The 16,441-nt window shown below is 39.0% G+C and overlaps 1 protein-coding gene across 1 annotated transcript; it reads left to right on the top strand.

Moving 5' to 3' along the window:
* The first annotated feature begins 423 nt into the window (after positions 1 to 423).
* LOC147557062 (histone H3.2) lies at positions 424 to 1,051 on the top strand. The gene has a single exon (XM_086658064.1). The coding sequence runs from the start codon at positions 472 to 474 to the stop codon at positions 880 to 882; it is 411 nt and encodes a 136-aa protein (XP_086514190.1). The 5' UTR covers positions 424 to 471; the 3' UTR covers positions 883 to 1,051.
* The last annotated feature ends 15,390 nt before the right edge of the window (positions 1,052 to 16,441 follow it).

Below are 16,441 nucleotides of genomic sequence, written 5' to 3'. Positions count from 1 at the left end.
TATTAGATCTCCCATTGTATTTTGATATTGTATCCTCACGATGTAGTCAATGCCAACGTAAAGAATGTAAATGTCACGACTCTCATAGTTTTTTGTATGGAAAAAAGAAGCCCAAACTCTAATGGTCCCCGAGTGGCCAGTATGTGAACCGTTTTAAGCGAGCCTGGATCCAATTTGGCCGGTCCAACAATTGAACTTACCGAGGTTAAAATGAGCGGGAAAACCAAATGACCCAAAGTCGAAATCCGTGATCCGAGTGAAACCCTTGCAACAACAAAAAAATAACGATCCGAGTGAAATCATTTAAACCAACCACAGCCATCGATAAGGACTTATAGTAACGGTTGAGATCTAATATTATATTCCCGCCACAAAACGAATACTCTATAAAATGACCATCCAAATCCCTAAACAAATCATCCACAAAAACCCTAAAATTTCTCATTCTTTCTTTTGGCAAGTTCTTCTTTAATGGCGCGAACAAAGCAAACAGCGAGAAAATCAACCGGAGGAAAAGCTCCAAGAAAACAATTAGCAACAAAAGCTGCTCGGAAATCAGCTCCAGCTACCGGAGGAGTTAAAAAGCCTCATAGATTCAGGCCAGGAACTGTTGCCCTAAGGGAAATCAGGAAGTATCAAAAGAGTACTGAACTTTTAATTCGTAAACTTCCATTTCAACGATTAGTTCGTGAGATTGCTCAAGATTTTAAAACAGATTTAAGATTTCAGAGTTCAGCTGTTGCTGCTCTTCAAGAAGCAGCAGAAGCTTATCTTGTTGGATTATTTGAAGATACAAATTTATGTGCAATTCATGCTAAGAGAGTAACGATTATGCCTAAAGATATTCAGTTAGCTCGTCGTATTAGAGGTGAACGTGCTTGATGATAAGGATTCATAGTCGTATTTTGTTGCCTCATGGTTTCTTGTATTAAAGTTTTTAGGGCTTGTGATTAGGGATTTAGGGTTTTGGTTTCCTTTTCTTTAACAAGAAAGTGTTTTGTTCTGATGAAACTGATCGTCTAAATCTAATGAAATCAAAAATTACTTTCAAGTGTTGTTGCCTTGTATATTCTGCTTGTATATATTCTGATCTTAGGGTTTTGACTCTTCATTAGTTTAGTAGTGATATAGATGTTGAAAGTATCTTGATTATATGGTTCCACATCTAACCTAAAATGTAACCCCAAAATTGGCATATATGATTCTATACACATCTATTTGCACGATTTTCTATAGTTGGGATTTCTTATTATGAAGTACTTAGGCTACAGTCATTACTAATCTTGTAGGTTTAGTATCACTAAAACTATTTCCCTAGTGATCAAAATCTGTAAGTTTAGGGATTGAGCATTCTGTTAAACACTTTATGTTTGGATTCAACTCTGTCAGTTTTGGTGTGAAGACACTTTATCTACATATTTGTATAGTCTGTTATATCCCGCTCTGATAACGGAAGAAAAAACTGTAAGGGCATAAGCCATAAGGTCAAGCGAGGAGCTTCAAAAGATCATGACATATCAGAGAATAATGTGATCTCCTGAGATGGCTTAGGAGTCAGAATTTCAAGACTGAATTTGAGGTTCCAGAGTGCTCTAGTTGCAGCTCTTCAAGAAGCGGCTGAAGGGCCCCGTTCAGAGACTTATCTCTTTCGACTCAATAAGGACATGAATCTAGCTTGTAACAGATAGCTCGGGACTTGGGGGCTCATCTTGAACGATCTTACTTGTGTCTAAGGAACTTGATTAAGAACATGGGTTTTTTTAGATGGGTCTGAGAAGGCACTGAATTTTCAATGACACTAAAGTTGTGATACAGAAGGTGGCAGGACAACTACAGCTCAAGCCATTGCAGTTCGGTTAAGGTATGTTGATACTTCATTTTACACTTACCTCTTCCATTGTTTAAATGTCTGAAGTGTAATGGGAAATAAGACAAGTATCTGAAGCTACACGGCTTCAAAAGTCACATATCTCTGCATAACCATATGATTGTTTCTATATCATTAGTTTGTTTCTTCGTAAATCATGATATCCTCTTAGGCAAACATAACTTTTGGTTAAGTCATCGTAATGAAATTTAACTTAAATTCTTCTTAGTTCTTGCCCACCTCACTAGGAGTAAACATAATGCAATGGTATATAGAACAAAATCCATTATTCAGATAACAACAGGGAGTGAGAGACTAAACTAAAGAAACATATAATAGGAATGAGAACTTCATTGGAGAAGGCGAATTACAAATAGTATTGATACCTCATCCAATTTCGAGTGATGTGGTAAGCAGTGGGCAGTGGCGGATTAGGCATCTCATGTTATTGTATTTACAATTAGGAGGTGGAAAGGAAATATTGGTCCTTTCTGTTTCATAACGCGTTAAAAAGAAACCACTGATATTTTCTTCATATATACAATCTTTATGCGACTCGGTTGCTGAGACTATTAAACGTGGATATAATCTTTCGCTATTTAATTCACTTCAGGTAACACATATTACTAAAGATTTTCTGGTTTCGGGTTTTGGGTTTGATGAATTACTAATGGATTGAACTTCTAATTACTTGTGTTTGGATTTTGTTACACTGGGAATTTGTCCTGCACTGATTTAGCTTCTTTTTATGATGAAAATGTAATTGTTCATGTTCGAGAAGGTTTCCAAACGGAGTCTAATGATCAAGAAATCAAGGATAATGAGTTGATGTAAGCTCAAGCTCATATCGTGAATCATGTCTGCAAACTTTACAAGATCCATGTCCCTTAATATCATCAACAACAACGTGTTAGTGTATTTGTTTATACTTGATTTATTTGTATTTGTTTTCATTCCTTGAGGCAGTGGCGAGGCCAGAAAATTTTATGAGTGGGGGCACTTTTTTTGTTATAGTTAGTGAAAGAATTCCATAGTATACGATCAGGCTAGAATCAAAAAACAAAATTTCAACAAAATTTTATTTATAGTTTAGATATTCCATAGTAATTTTGATGTACAACAAGAAATAATTTTCTCATCAATATGGTTTGGGATCTTTCCCCCAACTGCATTCCCAAAAAATATTAAAATAAAAAACAAAGGAAGGGATGAAGAGATAGTGGTGAAGATTACGAAAACGATGGTGGAGATGATGAAGAGCAAGTGATCGTAATGGAAAAAAAAATAAAGATAAACTTTTCTTTCTAATAACATGTTTACTATAACTAGGGGTGGGAATCGGACGGGTATGGGCACCCACGGGTAATTCTGAGTCGGGCTCGGGCGGGTCGGGTAAGTTTCTCCTCTGCCCACTCGGGTTCTCGGGCGGATTCGGGCGGGCTTTTCTGAAATCTCCTATGATCAAAGCCCGCCCAAGCCCACTAAAGCATCGGGCAAGTTGGGCTTCGGGCAAATCGGGCATCGGGTTTCTTTATCTGATATTTTTCTACCAGATCAGGAAACTCTAGAAATTTGCTATTGTTCGAATAAGCTTCTCTAAACAAATTGATACCAAATCTTTACAAAACTTATAAATCAAGAATAAAAGAAATACTCGGATTCCGTAACATAAGAAATCAACAACTGATATAGATCTATTTATGCAAACATGAGACTTAGTTTTCTTCCACTTTTTTTCTTGTCTTTGTATGTTTCATTAGTTCTTCTTTGTTCTTCCTTCACATCAAAATAATCTTAAAATTTGACCACTACATAGAGATGGAAGATGATCCCAATAACTTATTTAATAGAGAAGAAGGTTGGCACAAGAAGGTCTAGTAAATAAGAGAGAAACGGCTAGAGAGACAACGTAGCTTCTTTTTCTCTATGCTACCGAATTTTTCAGATTCAATGTGGTAAACTATTAGGGTTGCTTCAATGTGTAGTTTATATATCTTGGGAGAAACCTTAAATCTACTTTGGGCTTTATTGTGAAGTATAATCGACACTCAAAGTGATTGGCATCTATAGGCACCCGTCGGGTGAGCATATCGGGCTCGGGTATGGGCGGGGTGGCGGGCAGAGCTTTTCACCCGAGCCCGCCCACAAAAACTCATCGGGCTGGGCGGGTAGTACCCATCTTCGGGCGCGGGCGTCCATGGACATTGTCGGGCGCGGGTAAACGTGACGGGTAGCGGGCTTTCGGGTAGAATTCCCACCCCTAACTATAACAAACGTGTAAAAAAACAATCTTGAAGTCCAAAATACAAGTCACTAGAAAATCAGACAGAATCAAAATTAAGGGAGTTATTTAGAAAATTCATCATCTCTACGAAGTCGTGTTATTAAGTTGGTCTCTTTGAGGAGGCCAAAATGGAATTAGTTGAATTCATAAGAATCAATTTTAGACCAAACATGCACTTTATAAAGTATTTTCAATAAGCAGTCATTTTAAACCAAACAATACTTTCAACTAATGTAAATAGTAGACATTCTACGAAAAAATGTAAGTAGTGGAAATTCAAGAAAAAAATGTGTTGTGTGTGGGTCGAACCCAAGACCTCCACAATGTAATCCAAGCATTTCACCACTTGAGCTAAAGAAGAATTCTGCTTAAAATGTGGAACTGTAGATACATAATATAATGACAAGTGTAACTTAAAACATACGAGTCACATTAGGGTCGTGGGGGCACGCGCCCCCACGGGCCCCTATGTGGGCTCGCCCCTGTCTTGAGGGTACTATTGTACATTGTATTTCCCATCATTCTCTATAAATATATCCTTGCCCTAGAAGTTAGGGCATCTTGAGTTTCAAACTTTACATGGTATCAAAAGCCACCACTTAGAATATCTCCTTGGGTTTCAGTGCCTTTCTCCTCTCTTTTCATACTTTCTTCTTCTTCTTCATTTCATACCTTCTTCTTCTTTATTATGGCAGACTCCACCACAAACCCCTCCTCTGCTTCTCCAATTTCCATTTCCTCCCTCCCTCACACCCCTTCAACTAACCCCCACTTCCCTGCTTTGTCTAACATAGCCAACCTTGTGTCCCTTCGATTGGACAACACTAACTATCTCTTATGGAGGAGTCAACTTCTCCCCATCCTTCACTCTCAAGATTTGTACAAGTTTGTTGATGGCTCTTACCCTCCCCCAGCTGAGTTCCTTCCGAATCCCTTTGTTTCTTCTTCCTCCCCTGTCACCAACCCAGAATTTGTGTTTTGGTATCGCATTGATCAAATGCTCTTATCTTGGCTCAATGCCACTCTCACTCAACCTGTCCTCACTCAGGTTCTTGGTCTTCCCTCTTCTCGTGCTGTCTGGGAAGCCCTTGAAAGGAATTTTTCTTCTCTCAACTCAGCTCGTTTGACGAACTTGAAGCTTCAGCTTCAAACCCAAAAGAAAGGGCCTCTCACTATCTCTGACTACCTTCTTCGAATCAAATCCATCTCTAATTCTCTTGCAGCCATTGGCCATCCCATTGCTGATTCTGAATTAGTTCTCATTGTTCTCTCTGGCCTAGGCTCAGACTATGAAAACTTTGTTACATCCATCATCACTAGATTAGTGGCTCCCAGCTATGCTGAACTTCATTCCCTTCTACTCACTCATGAGTTTCGACTCGATTTACTTCGTCAACAATCCGTTCAACCAACAACTCTGTTTTCTCACACTCCTCCCTCTCACTCTCGTTCTTCTCATCAATCAGCTCAAAGAGGCAACAGAGGAAGAGGTAACCGAGGTGGTTACAGAGGTAACAGAGGTCATACCTCAAACAGGGGTTACTCTCAACGAATGTCTTCCTCTGTTATTGGCCCTCCTCCTCAAATTATCTGTCAATATTGTGGGAAATATGGTCATACAGCTCGTCAATGCTACAGTCTACCTACCCCAACTGATTTAGCTCAAGCCTTTGCTTCCATGGGTGTTGATTCTGCTCCCTCTGACCCCAACTGGTATATCGACTCTGGTGCTTCTATGCACATTGCTTCTGATATTGCTTCCACTTCCAGTCGATCAGAAGTTCCTCATCCTGACCATGTGATGGTAGGCACAGGCCAAGTTACCCCTGTTTCTGGTGTGGGTGATATTCTTCTTCCTTCTACTTCCTTTCGTCTTCATAATGTTCTCATTGCTCCTCAATTTAAGAAGAACTTGATATCTGTTTCTCGTTTATTAAGTGATTTTAACTGTATTGTTGTATTCCATCGTCGTGGTTTCTTTGTTCAGGAAGTTCCAACAGGGAGGAGACTCCTTGTAGGAACGATTGACGAAGGCCTCTTCAAACTTTCTCCCAACAAAGCTGCTTCACCACCACTTTTCCTCTTTGCTTCGACTTTATCCTCTGTTTCTCCAGTTTCTTCTGAAGTTTGGCATCGGCGATTGGCTCATCCCCATCAAAAAGTTTTTAATTATGTTATTAAGAACAATCATTTAAAGTTTCAAAACTCTGTAATGGAATCAACTAATTAAATGTTTAGATTGTGTTTCTGGCAAAATTCATCGTCTTCCCTTTTCTTCTATTGTTCATTCTTCCTCTGCCCCTAATGAGTTGATTCACTCAGACCTTTGGGGACCATCGCCGGTCACCTCTAACTCCGGTCACCGATATGTTCTACTGTTCATTGATGACTATACCCGATTCACGTATCTATACTTTCTTAAAACTAAGTCAGAAGCTAAACGTCATTTCCAAAATTTAAATTATTTGTGGAGAAACAATTCGAGAAACCCATTAAAAATTTTCAATCTGATGGTGGTGGTGAATTTGTTAATTCTGATTTCGCTTCTTTTCTTCTCGCCAATGGCATTCAACACCGTCGATCTTGCCCTCACACTCCTCAACAAAATGGAGTGGTTGAGAGGAAGATTCGTCACCTGGTCGAAACGGCTGTTTGTCTCCTTCATCAAAGCTCTGTTCCTTCTGAATGTTGGACAGATGCTTTTCAGACAGCCGTTTACACCATTAATCGCCTGCCCACTCCTCTTCTTCAATATCAATCTCCTTATGAGAAATTATTCCACGTCAAACCTTCGTACAATGATTTAAAAGCATTTGGTTGCAGGTGTTTCCCTCTCTTAACTCCATATCGATCATCAAAACTTGATCCCAAAACTAAACCCTGTGTATTTTTGGGGTATAGTACTCTGCACAAAGGGTATAGGTGTGTCGACGTCTCTTCTTCACGAATTTACATCTCTCGTCACGTCCTATTCGATGAAGAGGTTTTTACGTTTTCTCTTCCGTCTTCTTCCCCAAATACGAATTTGAAAAACCCTAATTCTATTCCAGTCAACTTGCAGTGGACTGTTCCTCCTCGTCCTTTTACTCGTACTGTTGTCCCCTCTCAGACCACACGTTCTGCCAACGCGTCGTCTCTCTCTTCTCCATCTGGGGTTACCTCTCCACATAGTCCTTCTTTGGGGACCACCACCTCTCCAACTCAGGTTGTGCCTCCACGTAACGACAATAGTGACTCTCTTTCTCTGCCATCTGACCAGCCACTCCTCTTTCCTAATCCTGATCATTTATCTCACCCTTCTAATCCTGACCATCCGATTGTCAACCCTACCATTACCTCTTCTACTTTACCAAATTTCTCTTCTTCAACCTCTAATCGACCCACAGACCTACTCAATCCTCCTTCAAACCCTAATTCCCTTCCTACTAATTCCTTACATCCAATGATTACTCGTACTCGTGATGGTACAAGGAAACCCATGATACTTCTTACTACTTCTTCTTCATCAATGGAATTTGAGCCCACAACTTATCTTCAGGCTTCTAAGTACGATCACTGGCGGAAAGCCATGGCAGATGAAATAGCAGCTCTTCATAAGAATGGGACTTGGTCATTGGCATCTCCTCCTTCTCATGGTAATATTGTGGACTGTAAATGGATTTTTAAGATCAAACACAAGGCCGATGGTTCGATCCACCGATACAAAGCTCGTCTGGTTGCTCGCGGGTATTCTCAACAACATGGGGTCGATTATGATGAAACCTATAGTCCGGTGGTTCGTCCAACAACGATCAGATCAGTTATCTCCTTAGCCATTTCAGGTAAGTGGCCTATTAAGCAACTCGATGTGAAGAACGCCTTTCTACATGGCAATCTTCAAGAAACTGTTTACATGCGTCAACCTAAAGGATTTGAAGATCCATCTAACCTTAATTTGGTCTGTAAATTACACAAGGCTCTTTATGGCTTGAAACAAGCCCCTCGAGCCTGGCATCATCGTTTTAGTTCCCGTCTCCTAAATTTGGGGATTCATCAATCTATTTCTGATCCTTCGATGTTTTATCGTCGATCTTCTCAAGATTTAACAATCTTACTTCTCTACGTTGATGATATTTTAATTACCAGTTCTTCCCCTTCACTCTTAAATACCCTAATAATCAATCTCAACAGTCGGTTCGAAATGACTGATTTAGGCGATTTGAATTTCTTTTTGGGCATGGAAGCCCATCAATCTAATGATTTTCTTACTTTAACTCAAATCAAATACACTTCTGATCTTTTAAGTCGATTTGGCATGGCAAATTCTAAACCATCGACTACACCTGTTATCACTGGTTCTAAACTCTCTAAGTTTGATGGTGATCCTATTGATAATCCTCAAGATTTTCGATGTTTAGTAGGAGCCCTACAATACTTAACCCTCACCAGACCGGATATTTCCTATGCCGTGAATCAAGTTTCGAAGTTTATGCATTCTCCGACGACGACATATTTGATCGCTGCGAAAAGAATCCTTAGATATCTAAAGGGAAAGATAAAAAATGGCCTCTGCTTCCGACGAGCCATGATTCTTCCAGTGATTGGGTTTTCTGATGCTGACTGGGCAGGATCACCCGATGACCGTAGGTCCACATCAGGTTATGGTATCTTCCTTGGGCCTAATTTAATTGCTTGGGCCTCCAAAACACAACCCACAGTAGCTCGCTCTTCAACCGAGGCCGAATATAGGGCTGTTTCACATGCAACAGCTGAAATCATTTGGGTCCAAAATATGTTAACTGAGTTGGGTATACCCACACCCTCCATACCAATTGTTTATTGTGACAACATTAGCACAACTTATCTTGCAATTAATCCAATTTTACATACTCGAACAAAACATGCCTCCATTGATTTTCACTTGATCGAGAGAAGGTCAAACAAGGTCAACTAAAGGTCCACTATATTCAGGGTGATGGTCAATTGGTGGATATATTTACCAAAGGATTGTCCTCTTCGCGGTTTCGAGATTTAAATTTCAAGCTCTCACATGTAGCACGTAGTTCGGCTTGAGGGGGGTGTTAGTGTATTTGTGTATACTTGATTTATTTGTATTTGTTTTCATTCCTTGAGGGTACTATTGTACATTGTATTTCCCATCATTCTCTAAAAATATATCCTTGCCCTAGAAGTTAGGGCATCTTGAGTTTCAAACTTTACACAACGGACAACCCATCACTCTATCCGACCTTGTCCAAGCTCCTTCCCTAGCACATACAAAAGCAGATTCTGTTTATAGTCTTCTGCGCCTTTTAGTTCATTTAGGGTTCTTTGCTAAACAAAAGATCAGTAAGAATCAAGAAAACGAAGAAGTATTTATACTCACACAATGGCTCTTACTTAAAAGATGATAATGCTAATCCCACCATGTCATCATTTGCTATCAATTTCTTAGACCCTATTGTGCTAAAACCTTGGTATTTCTTGAGCTCCACGTTTGGGGGGACTGGATTGACAACATTTAAAGCATCATACAATATGAGCTTTAATTCTTTCTTGGAGCAGAATCCTGAATTAAGCTACAAGTTCAATGGTGCTATGAGTAATGATTCTCACTTGGTTATAAGCCAAATTGTTATAAGAGCGAAAAAATATTTGAGAATTTGAGGTCTTTGGTGGATGTGGGAGGTGGCATTGGAATTTTGGTTCAAACAATTGCCCAGACGTTCCCACACTTGAAATGATCGGTGCTTGATCCCTCCACTAATACAAAACTACCATCAACTTGACCACAACCTCAAGACCACGCCCACCACCACCACCACCACCACCACCACCACCACCACCACTCATCACCCAAATCATATTTGATTAAAATCAAATACCTCTATGAGAAAAGAAACTTTAGACTAGAAAAATATTCCGAAACTAACTTTATAATATTGACTTATAGGTAACTATTTTTCATTTCAACAAAAATAGAAGTATTTTTCCGAAGGCCGCAGCTTATGGGCATAAGGAAAAGTCTTTGGGCGCATAAAGACTTAGGTGTCGTTTGGCAACACTAAAATAAGTCAGTTTTTGCTTATTTAAGTAGAAAAGTAAAAAAGTTAGTTTGGTAAGAAAAAATTACCGATTTCATTTAAGTTAAAATTTGACTTTCTTTCAAAGTTAATATTTTTAGCTTTTGACTTCAAAGTAAAGTAACTTTTTTTTTGAGACATGCATGAATTTTACTTGACGATTTTTTTTGTTTATCTCCGCTCCACCACCACAACTAAACTTTTACCTTACCATTCTACCCCCACCACCACCACCACCACCACAACAAGCATCGCACCTCCCCCACAACAAGCATCGCACCTCCCCCACCACCTACCTCAAATACCACCACCACACCTTAACCACCACCTTCGTACAACCACCACCACCACCACCATACACCACCACACCTTAACCACCACCTTCGTACAACCACCACCACCACCACCATACACCACCACACGTAGACAACAACCACCTAGCTCGTAGCTCCACCACCACGGTACCCTCACCACCGTACCTTCACCGCCACCACCACCACCACTATACCTTCACCGCCAAAGTACCTTCACCAACACCACCACCGCCACCATACCTCCATCATTACCACCTACATATCTTATCCACCACTTGTACCACTATCACCATAACTCCGTCACAGTCACTCACGTAGCTTATCCACCACCACCACCGTACTTCCACCATCACCACCACCGTACTTCCACCACCACCATCGCCACAATCATACCTCTACCACCACCCATACCTCCACCACAAGTCCACAACTACCACCGCTGCCACCATCATACCTCTACCACCACCACCACCACCATCAAACTTCAACCACCACCACATCCCAAAACCATACCTTCATGGCACCACCACTACCATCAATATCACCACTACTTCGTACACGAGAGTAATCGTGAAAATCATAAACAAATTCAATTAAAATCAAGTATTTCTATGAGAAAGAAAAATAAAATTATCAAAAGTAAATTGAGTTTCCAAACTAACTTTTTGACTTTTTTTTATTTATAAGTAACATTTTTGTCAAATATACTTTTGAAACTTTTTTTATTTTTTTTAAAGCAAAAGAACTTCTACTACAAGTAAAAGTACTTCTACTTTTGGTTGCCAAACGACACCTTAGTCAATCAATATTGACTTAAGGACCATTTTAATCTTTTAGTCCAAAAATTTACTTGATTAGACTTTGCTCCCTAATCTCCATCTCCTCATATCTTTCTCTCTTACTCCCTCTATCTTTTTCTCCTACTACTCCCTCTCACTGTCTCCCACACTCTCTCTCTATTGCTAAGTTTGTGGTCATCCAACTCAAAACTAATTAGCAATGAGTGGAGAGGACCTATACATTATATTCTTGGTTGCTAGTTACCCCTTCTCCCATGTGGAACTATTCTCACACGCCCCCCCTCACGTGTGGGGTTATTAGCCTAACACGTGTTTTCTTTGTTTCGGGTGATGTGGAACACTTGTGGGTTTTAAGTCTATAACGTGTGGGCTTAGCTCTGGTACCATGTTAAGTTTGTGGTCATCCAAGTCAAACCAATTGGCAATAAGTGGAGAGGACCTATACATTATATTCTTGGTTGCTAGTTACCCGTTCTCCCATGTGGTACTATTCTCACATCTATCACTCTCCTATCTCTCCCACTCTCACGATTAATTTGATATTGTTTATGTTGCTGAGCCTGATGGTTGTGTTTTTGAGAATGGTGTTATTGATCATGAAATTGAACAGAAACATATAGTTGCTGATGTAAAGTCTGGGGATATGCTGTGTGATACTTCGGTTGTACAGTAATGGATTAAAAGCTGCTCATGAACCTCAACTGCTGCCTTTTTTCGGAACGGGATCTCCTCAAGACCCAGAGTTCCTTGATTCTGATGAGAATCATCTCAATAAACTTGATATTGAAATGGAAATATACCAGGTTCTCCCGTTAAACTAGAGTTTCAATCTTCGATCTAGGAACTGTCAATGCAAATGGTGTGGTAGAAGAAGTAAAATTGTCAGTGCAACTGACACATCTTTTTGTTGGGATTTCCATCGAATATGTATTGGGCATAGTCTAATTCAGTGAAAGCTGAGTAAAACTGATCATAGAATTACGAATAGAGAGATTTGGGTCAAACCCCATTCTTTATTATATGTAACAGAATCATTAGTATCTGTGAGAATAGTCCCTCATGGGAGAAGGGGTAACTAGAAACCAAGAATATAATGTATATATCTTCTCCACTCATTGCCAATAAGTTTTAAGTTGGATGCCCACAAACTTAACATGGTACCAGAGTTAGGCCCACACGTGACAGGCTTAAAAGCCACACTTACTCCACGTCATCCGAAACAAAAAAGCTAGTGTTACGCTAACCACGCCATAAGTGAGGGGGCGCGTGAGAATAATCCCACATAGCAGAAGGGGTAACTAGCAACCAAAAATATAATGTATAAGTCCTCTCCACTCATTGCCAATTGGTTTTGAGTTGGATGCCCACAAACTTAACCGTATCTTTCCAATAAAAGAGAAATGCAACAAAGGTGTCACAGTAATCATCTGTACTTCTATATGTCGAAAGCAGTTCACCTAATATTTAGGATAGTTACTTAATTAGTGTCTTGACTAATAGTAGTTTATTTTGTTTGTTGCTTAAATAACTCTTATTTAATAAGATCCAGTTGCATGTTTGTTTTAGCCACTTATCACGTCAATAAGACATAGAGACATGGTATTTTTTCTTTTCTATTTTGTAAGGCTATAAATAGCCATCCCAGTTGCTTAATTAATGTGAAGTTTTCTGGTATTTACTTGTGTTCAAAGTTCTAATATAGAATCTCTAACAAGTGGTATAAGAGTCACATCATAGTGGCCTGATTAAGAGTCTTTTTGAAGTAACAACTTTGGAGTAGCAGGCTTTGAAGCATCGGGTTTTTGCCCCCAAAAACTAAATCCGATTTGGATTTGTAATTTGCCCCCAAAAACTTTTTGAATAGTATTAAAGTATCCATAATGGCATAATAAAGAGAAACTAAATTGGTTCGAGTAAAGCAGAACTAAATTGGTTCGAGTAAAGAGAAACTAAATTGGCCCGAGTTACTTGAAAGATAAAAGAGAAACTAAAGTTTTTTTTTAGATATAAGTTACAGAATACATATCCCGCCACTTGAAGATGTCAGAGGCAGTTGTAATTCGCAGTAAAGTATGAACTACACCATCTGAGATCACACGTAGAAAAAATACAAAAGCAGAAAAGCAAAGACCCAGACAAACCAAAAGCACTTTTGAGAATACAGGAAAATAAAAAATTTCAAACTTTACAACTTACAATAATATATACCCCATTTGTGAAAAAAGACAAACCCAAATTATCTATGCTACATCAACTTAGAATTTCTTTCCCTAATTGATTAAAAGTTTTAGATGCTCACTCACTACAAAATTTCGTGGTTACACTTTGTCATTCAGAAATGGAACTAACTGATCCCCATTTGAAATATTATCCCAAGTTTCCCACTTAGACTCAAGCATGAACTGCTTAAGTCCTGCAAAGATTCAACTAAAAATAAGAAATAACACGAAAAGAATTACATATCATGTACTAAACACATCATACACAAAGACAGTTCCTTAATTATGTAACACCCTCAAAATAAAAAAAACTGAAGAATCCGAGTGTGCGTGACAGAGGTACATGTATTGAAGAGAGTTAACTTTAAAGAAAAATAAGAAATGGGACTAAAGTAATACATCAAGAAAAAAGTTGAAGAATGATTCGAACTACCCATATATTCGTCGATTCGTCTATCACTATCATTATGGAGGCCTTGCAGCAGACCAGTAGTAACATAACAAAAACAAAATAAAATTAAGTGATAGGTAAACATGTAGGCCTTGCAACACACAGTAGAACTCACGTGGAAAAGTAGTAAAAAATGTTGTATAACATGATGAAAAGACCTTACCATGAACAAAACAACAATTGTGTAAATTTTGCTCATTAATAGGAAGTTGGGTGTGCGAGGCATACTCAGAAGTGGTTGTGGTCGAAGTAAGAATTTTTTTTCATTTGCATTTCAAATGCATATACAAAAAATGTTTAAACCCATAAAGTACAAAACTAAATGAGATAGTACCATTTTTTTTGTTGAAATGGGATAGTAACATGATCAGATGAAGATGAAAACTTGTGGTTACTGCATTTCTTATATAAAAGACACCAAATGAGAGAGTAGAACGAAGAATCTGAAGGGGATAAATATGAAAAATCAAGCAACAAACCAGTGAGTACAATTCTTTTGAACTTTTTGCAACTACCTAAAGGAGAGATTATGAAAATGTCTAGCGTGTTAAGGTTAAGTGTCAACTAAGGGGTAGAGCAAAACATACTTGTAAATTAGAAAATAAGCATTATTAATCAAATAGATGCACTCAAATCAGGGAAGGAGATAAGAGATTACCTAGCATACAGAACCCGAAATTGACAACAATGATAAGCTTCAACTGACTTGAGAGAACTTGACATTATAAGAAATCAGAAGTTAGGGAGAAGATGATGAGTATAAAGATTAGGGTTTTTTGAGCTTACGCTCTCGTCACTAATTGGTAATTGAGTTTACTGAAGGGAATTAAACCCTTATACTAGTGTTTATAGCCGATAACGACATCTAATGTCAAACACTAGTATCCCCAAGATCATCATGCAAAACTAGTAATTAACTAATAGGAAGATAGTAGATTACCTTAATCGCTATTTCCCTCGAGCTAGTTGAATAGATTAAAGAATACCAAGAGCTTCAAACGTAGCTCCTCTACTTGGGACACCGAACAGTGTATTTAATCTCCCTCCTTGAAAGCTCGCTAGCACTCAAATGGTGGTTTGATAATAAGAAGACCTTCTTCTTGCTTGACTAGAAGATAGCTTGGGAATTAGCTCACTTTCTCCTCTCTACTTGATGTGGTAGAGTAAGAAAGCTTAGAGAGAAATTCCACACCTTATTCTCTGCCCTAAGAGTGTTTATATAGATCCCTAATGAGAATACACCTCCTCAAAGGTTTCCTAAAACACCCAATAGAATAAGATTTAGGGAAATAGTCGAAAATAGCAATTAATGATATTTTCTCAATTACCTAAGTAGGAGGTTTCCAAACACCACGAAATTTTGCGTGTATACTACTGGGTATGTCATCAACTCACCCTCCAAAATTCAGCCCAATCCGAGTCCCGGAAGTACCCGAACCGGCCTAGGCCCAAAACCCTTATTTCGGGCCTTTTTGCTATCTTTTGCCCAAATTCTATTTAGGCCTGTGAGATATGTTTATGGGACATTCTAAATGTTATATCACACTCCCACTTGTCATATCATCCGATTAAATACCCATTCTTATGTGTAACCCGACGTAGGATCCGATCGAAGTTAGCCGCGAATTACTTCGTAATTCGACGATCGTAGTTGGTTTCTAGCTAAACACTACGACCCCTAAATCAGTCGGACTTGATGATCTTCTTCATCAATTGTCCTACCCGACATATTGCTCGCATTTCCATCTTGGTCGAAGGACATCTCCTTCAGACTCCCACTTGGACTTTAAACAAATGCAATGCCTCGATTCCCGTGTCAATTTTGTATCCCATCTGATACGATACGTCACGTCATTCAGACTTTCTTGATCTCCGAGTACAACTGTAAAAGACAAATAATTAATTCTTAATTCGTTTGAGCGCGGCCACGCATTTTCACTTGTCACTCAACAAGTGGCCTTGAGACACTTTTGACCTAATGTAATTAGGATGACACAATCCATTCTTGTGCTCCCACTTAACTTCATGTCTATCCTGTCCTTCCCAGTATCTGTCTTTATAACCTCCTTTTACGGCGCGGTGTTTGACGGAACCAAAGTCGGACATTCCTTACATAAGATGAGTGGATCACTCATGTTTTGAGGAATCTCTCCAATCTTGTCTTTTGAGAAGTATTTGACGTTCATCAAGAGTGATGTACTTCTCATTAGAGGGTTATCCAGTGTATAAACCTTTTACACACCCACGTAGTCGAATCGAATACACTATTCCTACAACCCATGAAACTGCGCTATCCCATCGACTCCCGTACTAGTCTTCATGAGTCATTGTTGTTCATGCAATGACCTGGACTAGGGATTTGACAATAAATATTCCAAGTTCACTTAATTGGGTTTCATTCATCAGATCACGTATCTGACAAACCTATTCGGAATGTTTTATCA

This window comes from Eschscholzia californica, unplaced genomic scaffold (assembly GCF_041429995.1).
Source record: "Eschscholzia californica isolate CP2 unplaced genomic scaffold, dmEscCali1.0.p SCAF_2, whole genome shotgun sequence".
NCBI classification, from domain to species: Eukaryota; Viridiplantae; Streptophyta; class Magnoliopsida; order Ranunculales; family Papaveraceae; genus Eschscholzia; species Eschscholzia californica.
Note: the sequence above shows the minus strand (reverse complement) of the source record. Positions and strands in the feature narration are given on the sequence as shown.

Coding starts and splice junctions, on each gene's coding strand:
- LOC147557062 (XM_086658064.1), top strand. CDS start 472: ATGGCGCGAACAAAGCAAACAGCGAGAAAATCAACCGGAGGAAAAGCT.